We start from the raw sequence: 20548 nt of genomic DNA on the forward strand, positions 1-20548 counted from the left end.
ACTGTATTTGAGCCACTCTGTGTGTGTGTGTGTGTGTGTGTGTTTCAAGAATATATGTATATATTCAGTTATATATTCCATTCTTCTATTTTTATTTTATTTATTTAATTAAATTTAATATAATTTTATTGGAAAAATAAGAATATCTCATCCATATTTAATAGTTGTTTTATTACTTACATTTGCACTGCTAATTCATTATATACAATATATATATTTGAAACCATTATATTACATCATAAAAGAATAATTTTTGATCTTTCAAACTAAAAGATCTGTCGTTATCATATCAATTCCATGATGGCTTTTTTTAAAGTGCGTCAATATTTTTATTCTTCTATTATTTTTTATTTTAATGTATTTGCTGTAACTTGTCATGCTTATTATTATTTTTTCTACATTATTTATCACAATAAAAGTCAAGTATGCATTAAAGATCCAGCAAACCCCATTCGTCATACATTGGAAGTCTCTTCATCATCAATTTTTTATAACTCTCGCTCTTTAGACCCGGACTTGAAAAAGAGCCACTGCTCATGATTTCATCAAAATCTTTCGCCTCAGTCTTACAGCACAGCACTATCGGTAAAACTGAGAAAGATGCTATCATTCCATAGCTGGCTCTACGTTTTAGGGTAGCTTTCAGTTCTTCTATGGTGGGTGGCTGCGTCTTGCAGCCCAGTTGCTTCAAAGTCGCCGACAGTGCGCTAAGATATTCATTTAATAAAACATCTCTCTTGTTTTCAATGACATCCGGGGAAGGACTTGTACTGAGAAAATACTGAAGATCGATTGCCGGCGATGTGTAGACACATAGTTGGAAGTCCACCTGTAATATCAAACGAACTTTGTCGATCGATCGATTTTTTGAGCTCCTGGCAATTGAATTGGAAATGAAATCCGTGCCCCGGGAAAGAAGTGGGACTCGTGTTTAGGAAGTCGCGGCGAGAAAGTTGAGAGTTTGTGCGAATGACACGGGCAGACAGGTGGCGGATGTACCTGAATGCGATTAAACTGGATTTATGCATTATTCATAATATACTGCAATTTCAAGTATCTCATATTAGCGCCGCCTCTTTGTCTTGATCGCTAAAGTCGATATTGTATACTTTTCAGAATATTATGTATTTGTCTTATTTATTTTGTTTATTTTTACGTAAATTTATTTTGCATTGCATTCAACTACAAAAATAATAATAAAAATTCAGAAATATTATAGATAAGTAAAATAAAGTGACCGATGCTATATTTTAATTATGCTCACAATGCTTTACATTTTTCAAAATTAATCTTTTAAGATATTATAGTTTTAAAGTAAATATACGCTGTTTCAACAATATAAATCATGTCATTACATGCAGGTACAAATTAGATTTCATAAATTTCGTCTTTTAATCTTAAATTTTAATCGTGATTATAATAAATCAAGGTAATTATGCATAAAAGGGACATCCTCTCCGATGACCTTGACCTTGACATATGTTGACAAGGTCACCCTCCTGAGTGACCTTCAGAAGTTTTTAGCCGGCGGTCGTTTTTTATTAAAAAGTTATTAACAAAAAAAGTTTGAAAAATATAGCAATTGTTTTAAGTACTGAGAGGCATAAACGACTAATATTACGTTTTTTTTTTAAAGCAGAGAATACTTTATTTCGCGAGAAAGTCCCTGCTTTACCAAAACACAACATTTAAAGCAGTAAATTGTTGATAAATTGAAGTCTTTTTGTTAAAGCAGAGAATACTTTATTTCGCGAAAAAGTCGTTGCTTTACCAAAACACAACATTTAAAGCAGTAAATTGTTGATAAATTGTATATTGAATATATGTGAGTATTGGAAGGCATAAATGACTAATATATATGTCGAAATAGTTCACGCATACACTTTCCACGCGAGACGAGTTGTCACATGGGTTCGTGGCGCGCTTTACATGCTCGTTTATTGTATATCGCCACAAATATTCACACAGAATACAGATGATCGACTAACTTTAACTTCTTTAATACCATCTCTACTTAAACACGCGCCACGAACCCATGTGACAACTTGTCTCGCGTGAAAAGTGTATGCGTGAACTATTTCGACATATATATTAGTAATTTATGCCTTCCAATACTCAAAATAGCTGCTATATTTTTCAAACTTTTTTTGTTTATAACTTTTTAATAAACAATGACCGCCGACTAAAACCTTCTGAAGGTCACTCAGGAGGGTGACCTTGACAACATATGTCAAGGTCAAGGTCATCGGAGAGGATGTCCCTTTTATGCATATTTACCTAAATCAATAAGCCATTTATATTTAAAGAAAATACATGATTTTTTATAATGTGGTGGTACTTACACAAATGTGCTGAATAGGTTTGCCATCATTGTCATATTTGAACAACATATTGTTTACCCAAAAATCACCGTGATTAATAACATTGAATTCATCCTGACATGGCTTGGTTGCATCTACACCTATTTTATATATGTGGTCGGTGAGTTTAGCAATTTTTTCCGAGTATCTAACAATAAAAGTTACATAAACATGGAATTCTATAAAATTATAAAAAAAATCATAAATATTTGCTGTGTATATTCTAAACAACAATTTGTGTTTCTATATTTGCCAGTTTCTGCTTATTATATATATGCTTATTTACGTTATCTTAGATATTAAGAATTAGATTAATAAATATTGTATGGATGTAGGGTAAATCTTACTTTTTCATTCCCGGCCAATTTGCAACCTCATCTGCTAAAGCTTTAACACTCATAATAAAAAAATTGCTCATTTCTGGCGGCTGCTGCTCGTTAAACATTCCTTTCGAATACATCTCTTTTTGCTTTGGTTCCTAGATATTAAAATATTTTTATCAAAGAATATTGATATTTATTCATTTAATTATAAAATTTAGTAAATAAGTTTGTAGTGTAGACTGGAAATTTAGAACGTTATATGTATACATGAGGCTATATAAAAAAATCTACGACATTAATTTTAATAATATGTGATTTCTTAACAAATTTAGAGAAAATTTTTTCTTGAAGATAGTTACGAGGAGGACTATTATTTGTTACAATTTCTTAATGTAAATTTCAATATAAATTACAAATTACGATTTTGTAAATGTAGAAGGACTTACTGCTTACAATTAGTTAAACACATACGTGTCCATTTAAGTTAAAAGCTTAAAGCCCTTCCTTTTTAATTGCTTTATTTTTGAAGGTATTTGATATACGCGAAGCACTCATCCATAGCGTAACGGAGATCGTGAGAATTATTAAATTGTATTTGTTATGCCGCTGATGATGGCTCAATGCGGAGTCGAAACGTTCGGACGAAGATGTAAGAAGAATAAATAAATAAATTTTGATTTATCACACGCACAAATAACCGCGTTGATTGAGGACCAGATTTAATTTGATATATGTTTTTCAGTAAATTGTAGTTTTTTTTCATGAAGGATACTTCTTTAAATTGTTTTCTTGGCTAAACGCCGAGGCACGTGCTATAATAAAGGATAATAAAGGATATTGAACTTTGGTTAAAACAGTTATTCTCCGCCAGGCATTTCTACTGGATCATTCGCCGTGTAGTTTCGAACTCCCATTCGACCATACAAAATCGCTGCGGTTTACGGTAACCATTATGCCGCACGCATTATTACAGTGTACATATCTGTATTATCAGAGTTTAGGACCACGATATTTATCTTGGATAGATTCAGTTACGTAACAATAATGGACATAATGACTTTTCCTTATTCTAACATAGATGTTCGAGCTTTTATGAATCTTTCATGACTTTTATTACTAGTAATTTACTTGAGTCTTAAATGCATCATTTATGACAAAAAAGATGAGTGCTAAATTTCATCTTTTCAAACATGTTATTAAACAATTTGAAACTAATTATATAAGTACAGCATAAGATTAATATATCTGCAAAAGATTTGTAACTTTATTGTAAATATATTTTATTTTGTATATATTTTATCAATTGTGTCTATAAATTTATTCTGAATTAGAATTCATTAGGGGAGACCGGTGCAAACTCGACACAATTTTTTCAAAGCAATTTTCAACAATTAATTAAAATTTTCAAGCAAATTTAATGGTACACATTTAAAGAGCGTTCCTTCAGGTACAAAATTGCTTAAGGAAATTTTGCTGTACGTCGCTTAGTTTTGCCCCCAGGAAAGGAAAAGTGACGCGAAGACAAATTTTCAAATTGAAAAATGTTGGGGTAAACTCGACACTTTGCCTGATCGACACAATTTGATCTGGAACTTATTTTTTATTGTCTGAAACTAAATATACATTTGTTTATCGTGTATTTAGAAAGTACAAAAATTTGGAATTAAGTAAAACAATCATTGGAAATAATGAGAACAAAAATTGTTGAACATTCAATTATTTTCATCTAAACTCATGTCTGAAAAACAATTTATGCAAGTAAATTCGCGATTACACGTGCGCACACATTTGTCATGGGCCATATAGCTGCATCACAAGCATCGTTTATTATTGGGAGCCAATAAAACAGCGTGTCGACTTTGCCCCGAACGTCGTTTTTTACTTTTGTTACTCCAAAAATATAAAAATTTTGAAAATATGCAAAAACTATTATCGGATTCGTATAAAGCATCGAATTTCCCATCAAAATCACTTACCGGTAGATTCGCAAGAGTAAAGCTCGATGAAAGAGTAGACATTTTCGAGAGATCAGAAAAATTACTTTTCACTATCAAAAACGCTTATGTCGCGCTAAAAACTACACCATAACTCAGAATGTCACCAAATTCCTTTAATAATACTGGCACATAAAGACGCATTTACAGTAGAAAAGGCAAGTTTCTACGATAGATTTAAATTGGCAAAAAGCCTAGTGTCAAGTTTGCCCCGGTGTCGAGTTTGCCCTGGTCTCCCCTATACGAGAAATATTAATTTTTATTTTTTTTTTTAACAAAAGGTGTTGAATGTATGATATTTTATTCTAAATAAATTAAAACGGATAATGAAATGCACTATTTATCAAATTCCCGATATATGCTTATTTGTAAAACGTAAAAACTTTGCTCGCCACTATATATTTATGCAACAAGAAAATTCAATTTAGTATGAAGTTGAGCAATATGTTTGTACACTACACAGTATTAAAACAAAACTTGTACTTTTTTTAAATATTAATTAGAAACTACTTTTCTATAGGATTTAAAGTGTTAAGCACATTGTCCTAAAGCTTTACAAGTTTCAAACTTATCTCTTGACAGTATTCGAAGCAATTAATGTTTCGTCGCTTCAAAATACATTAATGTCTATTACATGAAACTTTTGAATATTTTCGACGATTATGTATAATGCGTGTTTAATACTTCGTATAATATAGTGCAAGAAGTCTCCTAGCATAAAATACAAAATGATTTTTCCATATAATTAAATATATTATTTATATCAGAGGTTTTACATATTAACATGGAAATTTGCACCTTGTATGGTCCATGGTTTCGTGCCACTGACCTGAATTCGTGATAATCGCAATGAGACATTACAAGTGAGTCACGCGTGGTGATTTACCTTCTCGCATATGGCTACTGAAGCTGCGTGGAACCTGGCTAGTCCGTCAAGCGCCAATATGGTATGAGCTAGGTCAAGGCCAGACAGACGATCGGCCATGCGAAAGCCGAGAGGCGCGAGATCCTCCATCACCAGAAGCGTTGGATTTTTATTTTGCATGTATAGGCCCTTCCCGCTTAAGCGATGCTCCGGCCCTAACAACTTATTCATTTTATCCAAAGTATCTGACATCATCAATATCTCGGTGTGAAAGATGCCTGATAATTCGATCTGTAAAAAGTTTATTTAAGATTATTTAATTAAGTTTATTTAAGATTAACGAATAAAATCTTTTAATCAAATAAGCACGCAATTATTTTTGTAATGTAAGTGACAAATAAATAATAATTCTATTCCGCAAATCAAAATTGATTTTAAAATGACTGAAGCATATATTCTTCTTCCAATATATGTGCCTCTTTGAACTTGATAAAAATAATTTTATTTTCAATCACTGATTGCCTTAAAAATAATTGTCCTGATCTTTTTGTTGAATAGAAATCTACTTCGAAATGATGGAATCTGCAGTTTGATCCATTTGCATTATAAATATTATATTAGTTGAATCAACTTACAAGGTCCTGACGAATGCCTTCAACTATAGGCGAGATTTTGACAATGATTGATTTCTTCTCCGTAATTTTACTGTTGCCTTGGTTACGCGAAAATTCGGCAGTAACCCTAATCATGTCGCTGGTGTAGTTGTCACCCTTAGCCGTGGCCGGTTTCGAGAATATATCGATCACCTGAATCGAGTTGTCGCCTTCCGACTTTCGCAGGATCTTCTCTACGAAGCATAGATTCAGCCATGCCGGTGTCTCTAGGGCCATTTCTGAAATTGGAATTGGAATTGGAGAATTTTCCCGACAAATCATTGTTCTTCCCGCCGTGTCATGAAACGCGAAAACGATTCTTTACGATAACTTATTGTTCGCGGCGAGATTTATCACGTTTTCTTTCTCCCTTTCCAGCCGGCTCCCTCCCACTCATTCCGGCCTTTCCACCCTTTCCTTCGTCGCGCCCCTTCCGCCGTTTTTTTTCCCCGCTTCACCGTCGTTTCTTTCTTTATGTCCGTCGATATTCAAGACGGGCGCATTCTCCTACGTTTGAGATCGCTGTTTCAATTAAGACCGTAATGGGAAGCCGCTTTTCCCTTTTCCCTTTTTGGCCAACGGCATACGTACGTTCCGCGTTGAGATCCCGTCGAACGTGATCGAGTTGCGGTATTTGCGAGAAATTTACGACGCGTCTGGCGCGCCGCGATCGCGTACGTACTTGTGGTCAAACGACGTCGGCCATATTTCACCTTGATGAGTTTTCTCAGAAATGTTTTCCGCGCGGTTTTCTCAGAATCAAATCCGCCCATTATTAGATGGACGTTTAATGACTAAACTTATGAGGAACACATATCATTTTAATAATATATAAATAATTTATAGCTTATGATGTAAACCACATTGAAAATGGTTTACTAATCAAGTGCCAGAAATACAAATAAATGACAAAACTTTGTATTCTTTAATCGACTTCAAATAAATTTTATTTTAATTAAATTGTAATACATCTTAATTGCAATAATTAATGTAATAAATTGATTAAAATGGATTTAAGAGAATTTTAATAAAATAGATGGTAACATTTAAAAAATGCATATAATTATACAAATCTTATACTTCATAAATATGTATTGATATATCTGATTGTGTAATACCTTTTTTTCTTAGTTATACTATTTTCACATTATATAACTCTAACATACTAACATTAATCATTACGAAAACAACGAAATGAGATTAAAGTTAAAAACTATTCGTTTGACGTAATAATTGCTCAAGCAAGTACGTAATCATGTACGTATGTCATACTTAGATAAAGCATAACATATGATTATACACTTGCAGTAGAGTCACTGTACTATTAAAGAATATGAACGTATAATTTCTTTATATCGAAGTCAAATTAGAATTATCATTCAATCGAAATCGTTGTACATTGTTACGTCTTAATATGTTACTTTTTATTTATTTGAAATACTAAAAATTGCCTTTTGCTAGCTTCACAATTTTCAATGTCAATAATCATCAATTTGCCACGTCACGTAGTAAAATATGTAAATCTGTTTGATTGTTTGTTTTATTATATTACCATTATTATAATTTTTTCTAAGAAGTATTTACGACAGATTTCTATATATTTTTATTTTAATATTTTAATATATTTTAATTAGAATAACATACTATATTGCTTAATTGTTAAAGGCATCAAAAATCGGCCTCAAGTCGTCGAGAGCTACAAAAATATCGCTAATTATATTTGCTGCACAGCAAACTCATAAAGTACACTGTAACTGCACTCAAATAAATCTTGTTAGATTAAATCTACTTATCTTAAAAGAAAACAAACTCAAGTTTTTTCCTCAATTTTGATGAGCTTTGGATATGTTGCAATACAAATGAAAATAAGAGTATTTTTAGTGCTCTTACGCATGTTAAAGGAGTGAAACACTCTATCGGAAAAAATTAATTTTTATGTTTCTAATCTAAGCGTATATCTTACCGAAACGATAAGGGATAGGCAAAAATGTTCTAACTTAATTTTTAATATACACATACGATCTTATAGTGACGCTTCTTTATGATGCACGAAATTGTGATTAATATTATGTTACTGTGTAAATGCATTTATTAATATTACCATATGCTGCATCATTCTAATTAATTTTTTTATCTTTTTGAATAAGCCTTGATACCAAACTAATGTTCGGTTTATTTAATTGACTTTTTAAACTATATTTTAATAAATATATTACTATCATTATATGTCAAAATTATATTATGTATGGTTATTATATTTACGCACACACACATATTTAAAATATCTCGTACCGTAGTATAGTATTTTTTTCCCAGTCAGAAATGATTAATCAAATCGACATCATGCATTCGACGTCGATTCATCGATGAATAGTCGATGTCGAATACTGACTAGTATTGTTGTCATTTTTCGCCTCATATTTGCTATATACTGTTTTTTTTTTTGTAATTGTTTTTATGTTAATTGAGTAATCATGAATATTTCTATAATATTTCTATGTCTTTCGGCCAATTCTCCCCCCTCCCCTCTTTCTCTTTCTATTCACATCGAATACGTAATATACATATATGTATATATCTATATTGTGCTTTCCGACTTTGGATTAATTCGAAATAGAGTTACCCGAAAGACAATAAAAGTCTCACAGAAATAGTCTCAATTTCTCAATTAAAAACAATTGTGAAGATGACAAAGATATCAACTAGTATCTGATATCAACTATTTATCGATGCAATTGACGTCAATTCAACTAATAATTTCTGGCTGGACTGTTAATCTCAAAAAGCGTAACAATTTTTATTGCATTGAGAAATTGAAATGATATTTGTTATGGCCTATCTTCTTTAATTTAAGAAGTAAAGAGGAGACGTCGTTATTTGTGTTGGACAGATGTATTCGATTTATATAGATATTCGATTTCTATATTATATTTCTATATATATATCGATACATCGATATTATATTTGTATAAAGTATAAGATTGTTTAAAGATATGGAAAATTATTTATGCGGCTCTAAAAAATATTGTCTATAAGCTAGACAAATATCATAACAACTTATAATCGCGTTCGTAATGTTTGCGTTATGTATGTTTACAACTTAAATTCTTCTTCTCTCAAACTCACGTAACTCCATGCAAATTAGACGGAATAAACTTTTGAGATTTTCCACTGATGTGGCATTTTTGTAAAATCATATTTTCTTAAATTATATTAAAGTCTATTAAATTATGTGTCATATAATTTATTCAGGTGCTTTTTATTCCTATTTATTCATATTTATATCAATGCATTATCACATATCATTGCATTATTAGCAAGTTGATCTCATATTTTTGAAGTATAATACGGTATAAGAGTTCACTATAATTACATGCCTTACAAGACTTTATCTAAAATTTGTATCAATAAATTCCGACTGAATATCAGTTTGTGGAAAACATAGTGTTGATAATAATCGACACACTGACCTGTAAATTGCTTCGACTTTGGTCGTCTATTTCACTTAAATGCTCACTTCACTGTGCCGTTTCGTAAAGCCGCGAAGTGATACACGCAGAACGCAGAAGTGACAGGCTTTATATCTACATCAGTGCATTCTTTTATACTCTTGAATGAAATTGCGGGTATACGTATATTTTCATTCGGCACCGCAGATGACGACTGTCACGAACATGACATATGATCTGCTTGGTCACCATTTATACCGTCGGACTTCCTGATTTATTCTGAGCCTGAGATAACTGAGACTTGGCATTAAACTCATGTCGATTCAGCCTCAATAAACTAATAGACGCTAACTTAATCGAGACAGATAACAGAGTGATGATAAGACACTAACACTCGTGCGATTATCAACTGAATACGACAAGCATGATGCCGCTAGAAGCGTGCACTTGCCATCCTGATATTGAGACAAGAGAGGGAGTCCTGTTTCATTGAGACTGGAAAACGTTAAAAAAAATTATAAATGAGTACATATTGTACATGAATGTGTGAATATGTATATTAAGGAAGGAAGATTTCAGAGGAATGCATGAAATTTATCAGATTTTGCACGGAAAATAAGGATTACCTTTTGTTAAAGTTTTGCTACTATTGCTAAATTATAGCTCTCGCTGCAAAAAAAATGTTAGTTATCCCTATTTTACAACTAAATTTGCTATAGTAGCTATAATCCTTTTTTTCCGTGCAGTAAGGATGTACGATTTCCAAAATTAATTCATGCATTATTCGTCGCCGTCCATAATACTGTCATCCTAAACTTGAATAATTTTTCTGAACGGCGAGAATATAGTGGAATTATTCACGAAGGTCGTCTATCATGAGCGTTATCTCGGGATATGAAATTCATATGTGATATTTAAGGGAAAAAAATCTCCGCGGATTTCACACTCTGCGTCAATATATGCATCTCAGTCAACATACATATTGTTCTTTCATTGAATAAATGAAGCGAGACAACAGTTCATCAACGTACTGATAATTAAAGTGATAAATGCATTTAATATTTGCTTATTATATATTTTTGCCTGCATGTACATTTAATTTATTACAAAATTGTGTATTCCGCATTATTGTCCTCTTAAAATATTTATTCTTCTTCGATTTCATGACTAAGTTAACCAAAAATATGAATTGTCTACTGATCTCTCAAATCATAAAAAATTTTTCATATTTATTTTTTCATTTTTATCAACAACTATTTTTGTAATAACATATACGTCTCTAACATTTTTTTACTTAACTTACTTCACTATACTGTTAATGTAATTCAGATTTTAATAATCATTAAAATATTAATCAAATTTCGACATTTTTAATTTTATAATGATTATTACGAAAATAATTTGGTAAATTTGGAACTGAGACACATGTTAACTATCGTGAGAATTTCCGGTTGGTAATCTTAAGTGCGTGATGCACGCATGTTACTAAGAAACAGCTCGTGTACTTAGAATGTAATATAATATAAAAAAAAGCAAATTACGAAAGTAAATTATGAAGAAAAGATGTTAATCTAAAATATTTCTGAATGATTTTAATGTCGGCAATCATATGTATTAATTGTATTACGTCAATCAAAATGCTTATCTATTCCGTACAATGAGATATCGATATATCGATACTACATAATGATAATGATACTATGTCAATACTATAACGATCAACGATAACAATAATCACAGACAATGATATTTCAAAACATCTATTCAAACAATAAGATCGATCTTTTATGTAAAGTATTCTTATTAGACATTTTTAACTTAACGATATAGATTTAATTTAATACGTGATTAATAATATAATAAGGATTAATTAATTATTTGCACGCAAATGATGAATAAGCAAGCAGTTTGCATTTCATAAAATGCACGCGATCTCTAGAATCTTTATGTAACAGATGATATTTTGTTCTCCAACAATTCGCACGCGCGGTTGTTTCGCTGTTCAGGAAGTTAATTGACGCGATTATAAAATCGCACAGTAAACGTTACGACATCCGCGCAAGTCATCGTTGTCTGTGATTAGTCTCTATCTTGATTATACCATATTACTCGATTTAACAACTTAATCCATTGGATTATGAGCGTGGTATTGCAGCATTGCACATTGGAGTAATAAAAAATTTTATCAGGATTCAATGGGTATTTACCCGTTTACCTTATATCAGACGTTTTTTTTCCTTATACCTTTTTTTTCCTTGTACCTTTTTTAGAAGTGGATCCCAGACTTTGTCCAGATTGATATAAGGAGCGAGGAAGGAAAAAGGAGAAAGGGGGAGGGGTTGTTTAAGGGAGAGTAGGGAACAAAGGAAACAATTTAATGTGTGGGAAATAAACTTAATTACTAGAAATTATTCTTCGGATAGGAGTTCGGTGTCATTTTGTTTGTTTAAAACGGAGGTTTGACGCTTGATGTACAACACCATCTCCGAGATCAGTCTTCTTGCATAGGACGGTCTTTTTCTTAGTCTAAGCATTTTCAAACTCACGGTCAGTTTCTAGTCGATGCGATGGTCGGAGATGATCGAAGAGAAGATTTTTTTATGTCAGCATGATGCCTTTTAACGATACTCTGATTTAAGCTGCCTTTTTGTCTGAATACATCGACACGAGCACCTAGTTGTGGCTCTAGTAAACTCTTTTTCATTTTATTGATTTTTAATTATTATTAGATAAGTTTTTTTTTCTAATTGATAAGTTTTTAAATTTAATCGTTTAATTTTTATATTGAGTAATACTAAAACTATGAAAATATAACAAATATAGGAATTACATTTTATTTTAAAAATTGGAGGAAAAAATTTTCTTGACATATATAACGCCATGATATTTTTAAAATATATATACAAAATTTGTTATCAGATATCATCCAAAATGTAAAATAACCACGGCAATGTATATTGAATTAGATTAGAAATATTTTTATGTTAAATATGAATATTGTATTATATAATATTTTAGTGTTATGTTTCTAACAAATGACTTATTTAATAATTAGTTATGAACTCAATATAAATTAAAATTAGTTTTAATATGACTGTAAATGTCATATTTAAAAAAGAATACGCGAATAGATTGAGATAATATTGTATCTAATTGTACAGATGTATACACGGCGATTATCGCACTGCATATATAGACATCTGCTCGATTTGTATTGATCGAGTCTATATATCGAGGTTATATATATTGAGAGATTAAACTATTTTTTATTTGTGACATCTATGCATTGCTCGTTTTCGGCTTAGTATTATTTATTATTATTGTTGAAGCATACGAGCTAGATTCCATTGATGTATTGATCGACTTTGTTTATCAGAAGTTTTTATTACAAAATGAGTACATTTTTAGTTTATTTAAATCTTTTGCGATTTATGTAAATGTATTTTATAACTGAGTTTCTAAAATATTATATTTTTTATTTAAATTTGTATGTTGATAAAGAAGAAGGTTTTTTTTTAAATAAATATTTATGAATTTCACAATTGATAATAAAATTACATGATGAGATTCTTTATAAAATGTTTATTATATAATGATAAGTAATTACTGATGTCTTATTGATATCTTATTGATGTTAGTAGGTACTGAATAAGTTAATATGAATCGCAAATGAGGAATTATTTATTTCTTAAAAGATTTACAAACTTATCGACTCTTATCGACAAAAATATATACGGTGTAGACTGTAGACTAATGAACTTTGAACTGTCTGGTCTATATCAGTCGTGAGAAGTATAATTAATACATTTTTCTAAATTATATCAGTGATATTGATATTAAATTATGTGACGGAACTTTGTCATCAGTTATTCCAAAATACATGTTAATTTGTCAAACATCCATGTTAAAGCACGCGGTTGGACGAAATTCCTGAACGCGTTTCGTAAGTCCGATCGATGGCGATGAATTTTTAACGGTTTAATTAATTCTCGGGCAAAGCCGATAAGTATCACTATTCGATTGAATCGTTAATGGCCATGACTAAAATTATATACTCGCATGCAATTCTGAAGTATCGGGCGCGCTGCATTCACAGTCCGTGCGATTTATTTATATGAACCGATTAAACGAAATGGACCGCTCGTCGGTAGTTTTCAATTACATTATTCAGCGATCACGCGCGCTGCGCGAAATACATCGGCCGGCGCGGGCGTAGCTGTCCAAAATTCTAATTGCGTGCAACATTGCACGCGCGTTTATACGTATGGGACAGAATAGGAAAATGACAGGAATTTCAGGCATGTTCGTGCAAATTAGAAATTGCGATCTGCAGCTGCACCTATATCAAGCATTTTCGTTACAACTTAGTTCCGATGTAGCATTTTTAACAATGGTAACTTTTAATACAAATTAATATACGATCTTTAAATTAACGATAATGTTTAACTTAATAATTATACTAATTAGAAATTAATATAACAGCATTTATAGTTTAAATTATATTTTGCACGATTATATAACATTGCAACATTTACGCGTGCTTTCGCAAATTTAAAATATCATGGAATATATTGTTTTAATAGATGTTATTTAATTATTACAAGTATCAAAGATGTAGATAGCTACAAATTAAAAACGAGAAACAATATATACACAACTAAAATAAAATATAAATGTTAAAAATGTATATAAGCGTGAAAAATAATCATAGTCTCGAAATAGTTACGACATGTGCAGCAAGCAAAGTTTGTTATTCAACACGTTACGTCATTGAAAAGTGATGCGGTGTGTATTCATTCCACGTAGACTTGCAAGTTGATTTGCCTAACGATTACTTGACTGTCTGTGATAAAATGATGATACTATTTCATGCCAAGGATATATAAATTGACTCTGTCATTTATCATGGTGAAGGGCAAATGCATAAACGTGCAAAATATAGTCTAACAGTTGAATCGTCCACATACTTTTCAGTGGCGGTTAAATTGCAACGACAATTACTAGCGTTTATAATATTTATCTTCTTATTAACACAAGCTAATGAAAGATCACGGGTGGGTGGGAGTTTTCTCAGAAATAGACAAGAAACGCAACGGTACTACCAGTTTCAGTATAATGATTTATCGCAGAGTCTCAAAACGATTTTTTTTATTAAAATCATTTTTACACACGTGTTATGAAGAATTACGTTAGTATTTTAATAAATTAAAAATAAAGGATTCTAATTTAAGAAAAATTTTATTGCACATGCACCGCCTTTATTTACAATTTTAACGTTTTGATTCTGCAGAAATGTTAATAATAATTGATTTTCCTAGGAATAAGTGAAGAAAAAATGAATATTTTAGTCGTAACTATGTGAACAATTACGTATAATTTAAGTTCAAATAATTGCCTAACGAGAGGTAATATTTACTTTTAGTAATCATTTATCGACGATTAAGTCGTACGTGTTATTGTAAAAAACAAATATTCGATAAAATATCATGATTTTTAAATGATAAGATGACGAAAGATACGATAACGGCGCGGCGCCGGTCGGATTTAACGGTGTCGATGACCGTTTTATTGATCCCATCGGCACATTCTAAATTACAGTAGCTTAGCCAAGAAGAATGCTGCAATTTGAACGTGCGCATTTTCATCCATAAATTACGCGCGATGAAAAATTACATTGCTGTCCTCGTGTAGATTTACAATTATACTCTGTTATCGCGTTGCGCACATATTTACCTAATGGCGCGCTTTAAAGTCTGTCAATAATGTCTCGATGATGGAAAGACTCATCACCATAATTAATCACAACTTTATTGTAAAATAGCCATTGAATAATAGCTCTGAATAAATAAATCTGATGTAACAAATACATAAATATTTTTATTAAAGTAGGAATAATTCTATGTAGATTTTGCTTTAACAGAATTTTCATTCAAGATTTATTTACGCAGTGATATTTATATCACCGTTGAATATTTATACGTGTTGAAGAAAAGTGGCGTGAAATTAAATTTCTCTAAGAGAATAAGATTAATTCTGAATTAATTAAAGAACTAGCTGAAAGAGCTAGTTCTTTAATTAATACTAAAGGAATAAGTTTAATAATGATGTATCTTCTAGACTTTCTAGAGCTTTGACAGGAGAAAGACAAAATTGTTGCCTATCCTATAAAACTAGATATACGTAAATTAAGTTAGTTCGATCTCGATATGAAAATATATGATTTTTATTGAAGCCGAGAAAGGCAGGAAGTAGACTTAATTTTTTTCATTGCAACGTATGTTTTCACTACGCATTGCGGTGCCATCGATTTCGACGAAATGGCCAGCATATACGTATTTTATTGTTACTCACCATTGGTCGTTGTTCGTGACACCTATACGCGCGGTTTCCTCTTCAGACTCAATTTGCGAAATTCCATCCGATGCGTTTCGACGTTCGAATATAAGTTTCGTTAAGTCGTTGCAAAATGTGGACCGTTGCGAGGTACTCGGGCGCTGAATGCAGTCGTTATGTTCCCACCGTGCTCGCTTCATCCACCACCGGCGGCGCTCTCTCACAACCCTTCGTGGAGTACTCGTTCCACGAACTCTCTCCTGCCATTCGCTCCTCGTTCGAAACAATTGTATGGCGTAGAAGACGAGGATAGCTGAAAGATAGTCGGACACTAGTTTTCCGTAAGATCCTCCTTCGAATAAAGTGACAATTTCCAATGTTGCTCGAATTCTCGGCACAGAGTGGCTCCAGGGCGAATCACAGGATAATCCCGAGCAACGTCCCCTCCAATATCGGTTCTACAAGCGATGGCACTTCTTCTAATGGAGCCCATGTCTGCAATGCATTTATGTTTAATGCGATTGCAGCTGCTTCTTACGTTTATTTCCGCTAAGCGTCGATTGAAAGGGTCTGCATGGGTTGATCTTACGATGGATTTTCCGATTAACAGTTACCCCCGACAGACAATCTTATCTTAATCTCACAAAACCGCTGGTACTCTTAACGTTATAGTGGTTGTTAATCGCACGGAGAATTAATTTTCCGTGCTTAGAATGAATGCAAAAGAAATACGAATACCTAAAAAGACTGCAAACATTATCAGAAAAAGTTAAATTAAATTGGATACCGATAAATAAAGATATATGAAGGCTCTCTTAAATAAAATCAAATAACATTAATAAATTTGGCAATACGAGCCAGGCGCGGCAAATTGAATTCATTCTTCTTATAATATCTTTTTCTTTTCAATTGTGAGATATAAGCTGAGTTGACTCTAATAATATTTTTGAGATTGATATTATCGCAGTAAATGAGGACTGTAATTGATTGAATAACGGATTTTTAGTCAAAAAAGGTTTTGTGTAGTAAGACTAAAATTATTTCTGCGTTTAAGAATTAATGACAACATCTTGATTATATTTTACATCTTATAATTTCTCTCGATACGGCGAATAAGTATTTCATACTTTCATAAGTTAGAGAACTGTGGATGGAAATGGTTTTATTTTAGACGCACTTATTTGCGCTGGAAATTTTATTTTAGACCGCACACACAATATTTTATGCAGTATTCATATTTATTTTTCCAGTAGTAAAAAATTACATATAAAATATGGTTGACATGTAACATAAAACGCGTGAAATAAACCTCTCACCGTAGCAATTTCAGGTCATAAATAACACTGCAAAATCGTAGAACAAAACATCAGATTTTTCGTAAAAAAATGTTTATATTACATCGCTGTATATCACGCACTAAATAAAACTGATACAAAACATGCATACGGTGAAAGAATAATGTACTGCTATTACTGCGTATATGTGTCAGTTGAAAAGCGCTAACGCAGGAACGAAAAAATATGCATTTGCAAAAGATGCATTTTTGAATTAATTGAGATTGCAGCAATGGAAATTTTATACGCGATATGGAAGTTTGAAAATATTTTGGCCATACACGCCATATTTTCTCTCTCTTTCTTCCTTTCCTCTCTTCCCTTCTGTCTCTTCTTTTTTTCTGTTTTACAGAGCTTTATTTAAAAGGACAACCTGCTATCCGTTATCGTTATTGCGCTCCTCTCCTCTAGGAAGTTAATCCAATCAACCGCGTCATCCCTGTGAAATTTCCAGTCAGCGAGGGAATGGCCGAGATGAAAATGAAACGTTCTTGAAACTAGTCGATTTCACGACAGCCCTCGCAATTTCCTTGATCTCCCTTATCGAAAAATGCATCTTTTTGGGATGATCGTATCGAGTTGAAGGGTATCCTCGAGCCAAAAGTCGCAGTTTGTATTTCATCAAGCAGAACGTAGATTCTGTCATGCGTGCGACGAAATGCCTTTTCATACAGAAATATAATATCAGCATGCATATTTTTTCTAATCTATTATATTAATGTCAAGATAATCGCAATTGATTGATATATCAGAAGTTGATTGGAATTAAGGTCAAATGACGTAGCGGAATGTTACGATACTTAAAAATGTATTTTATATCGAGTAATTGACATTGAGAATTGATATGATTAATGATAGTTGATTTGACTTGATTAATGCAGCAAGAATTCTTGCATATTCTATAACAATTTTTTTAATGACGCAACAGAGTACACGTGTCGCAATTATAAAATCACACATATTTATAGTTTATCGATTTCAATGAAAAGAAAGAACTTTACGAAAAGAGAGAATTACGTTTTCCTTTAATATCCCTTCAGGTTTCATACCTATTGGGACTTACTATCACTCGCCAATCATAATGACCGTATTGTCGGAGTCGCATGTAATTCGGCGATATCACTTGAGTTATGCGTATTGCGAAACGCGACGCGTCATTCAGATATCGTCGATTGGAGCCGGAGGGACTTGGCTCAACGAGCAAACGGCGTTCTTAAGAGTCTCGCGAAGTGTTTGTAATGACTGTGCTGACTCTGGAATATCTAGAAGTTGGCAGTAGATGTGTCCCCTGACCCATCTCGGTTATTGGAAGACGATAATGCAGTGATGCTCATCCAATTATTATCAATGAATGTCGTTCCTAAGAGCTGCTCGTATCGGCTGAGCGATTTTTACACCTTGCTGGAAACGATCGTTAGGCTCTAGATAATCACTCGATGGCCGGTGATTAATTTCTCGTTAATGTCAAGCTGCAGGAAGAATTCCACAAGGGTTTCTATCGATACCATGAATTTTCTCATCCCGTTATGGCTGCATGAAAAATTTAATGATCAGACTAATTTGTTTTCTTTTTGTCTAAATACGTAATCTACTAATCTATAATCTCTTGTGGTTGTGGCAATAAATACCAACTGTAATACAAAATTTTATGCTAATCTTTGATTATGCGACTTAAAAGAATTGATTTAAATATTAGACATTGAGTAATAACGTAATATTTTATTTGCTGTATTGTATCTTTATACACGGACAGTATAAGAGTGATTGCATAGTAAAATTTTAAATATCAGTATCGTGATTTGTGTATTTAAAAATATTTACATAAAATAATTTTAGTTTTAAAATTTATACTGTATGTGAAATTTAATATAACAAAACAGAAATATTTGTACCGAAGTAAATAATATGAATTGTTTAAATAAGGAATATGAGAAGCAATTTACACTGCAGCGGTTTGCAATATTAACCAATATAGTGGTAGATAGAACTCTATATTTTGATATATTTATCATAATTATAACAATATTAATACACTGAAAAAAAAAATACTAAAAAAAAAGAAAATTTCCTTAATTTTAGTAAATGGCGAGTTTGCATACAACTGTGAACGTATTTTTTTAAAATAAGAAACTGTATGTATTTATTTAAACAACATAATTCTTTTATAAAGGAAATAATTAATTAATTATAACAAGTATTTACTACAATGCAGTTAATAATTATTGAAATATAATTTTTATTTTTTACTAATTAGTAATTTTCTAATTATATTTATTACTTTCAACAAAATGCATTTTTTCATTAAATAAAGAATTCATAAACTTTAAGAAGTATTTTGTACAATATAGTCAATATTTATAGAGATATGAATCTTATGTTTTATAAGTTAACAATTTTCTAATAATATTTATTTAATTTAAAAAAATAATTTTTCTATAAATTATTTTTACCTATAAGTAAAAACTTTAAAAATTTTTTCTAAAACATATATAAATTGGCGTCCAAGCGCCAAGAGATATCCTTGTAGAGAGAGAGAGAAGGGATTCTTCCACTTATATATATACGAGTCTTACGACAGTGGACTCTGTGGTTTTCGCCTCGCAGGGAGTCTGCTTATATATTATGGTTGGATATATTTTAAATTTGAGAAACGTTTCCCATCATACGCCACCTAGCAGCGTCGCGCGTCGTTGCGAACTTATAGGATTCCGTCGAGTTAAAAATGCTTACAAATAAAATATTCTTTTCCTTTTTTTGTCGAATATATTAACTTTATTTCAGTATACGTTTCCTTAAATGTAATAAATTGCACTAAAGAAAATATTTATTTCTTATAAGTACTCTATTTATTATTTTTATAACTTTGGAAACGTGAAATTAAGCAAATATTTATTAAAGTGCCATTTCTAAAATTAAAAGATTCGGATTTAGTATTTTAAAAATTCATTTACTATATTTCAATAACTATTACACTGTAATATAGTAAACCTGAATTTGATTCAAGTAAACGTTTCAAGAAGAAAACATTTTCTGATTTTAATGCTTTAGTTTACTATAGTCAAATTAATAAGTTTTACATTTTAACATTATTTATTTAAATTAAGTAAATCTAATTTTAGTAAATATATTTACTAAAAGTAAGCAAATTTTTTTTTCAGTGTAGAAATACAAAATACAGATATAGCAGATATGTACTTCTTGATAAAGATTATATCTTTTAAAGTTATTTTTTAATGA

The 20548-nt window shown here is 31.4% G+C and overlaps 2 protein-coding genes and 1 long non-coding RNA gene across 18 annotated transcripts in view; 1 reads left to right on the forward strand and 2 right to left on the reverse strand.

Annotated features, from left to right (window-relative positions):
• Positions 1-20548, forward strand: part of LOC139773476 (protein amalgam) — a 207377-nt gene that overhangs the window by 35420 nt on the left and 151409 nt on the right. The window lies entirely within an intron of this gene.
• LOC139773473 (uncharacterized) lies at positions 153-10003 on the reverse strand. The gene is made up of 6 exons (XM_071707912.1): positions 9666-10003; positions 6178-6434; positions 5564-5833; positions 2708-2838; positions 2343-2508; positions 153-829 (listed from the first exon to the last, which is right to left on the reverse strand). The coding sequence occupies exons 2-6, from the start codon at positions 6430-6432 to the stop codon at positions 431-433; spliced, it is 1221 nt and encodes a 406-aa protein (XP_071564013.1). The 5' UTR covers positions 6433-6434; positions 9666-10003; the 3' UTR covers positions 153-430.
• On the reverse strand, positions 17197-19024 carry LOC139773498 (uncharacterized). The gene is made up of 2 exons (XR_011718360.1): positions 18361-19024; positions 17197-17973 (listed from the first exon to the last, which is right to left on the reverse strand). It is a non-coding gene; the product is annotated as an uncharacterized lncRNA (long non-coding RNA).

The sequence above is a fragment of the Temnothorax nylanderi genome, unplaced genomic scaffold (genome assembly GCF_030848795.1).
Source record: "Temnothorax nylanderi isolate EJ_2023f unplaced genomic scaffold, tnyl_v1.0 TNYL_tig0062_pilon, whole genome shotgun sequence".
NCBI lineage: Eukaryota > Metazoa > Arthropoda > Insecta > Hymenoptera > Formicidae > Temnothorax > Temnothorax nylanderi.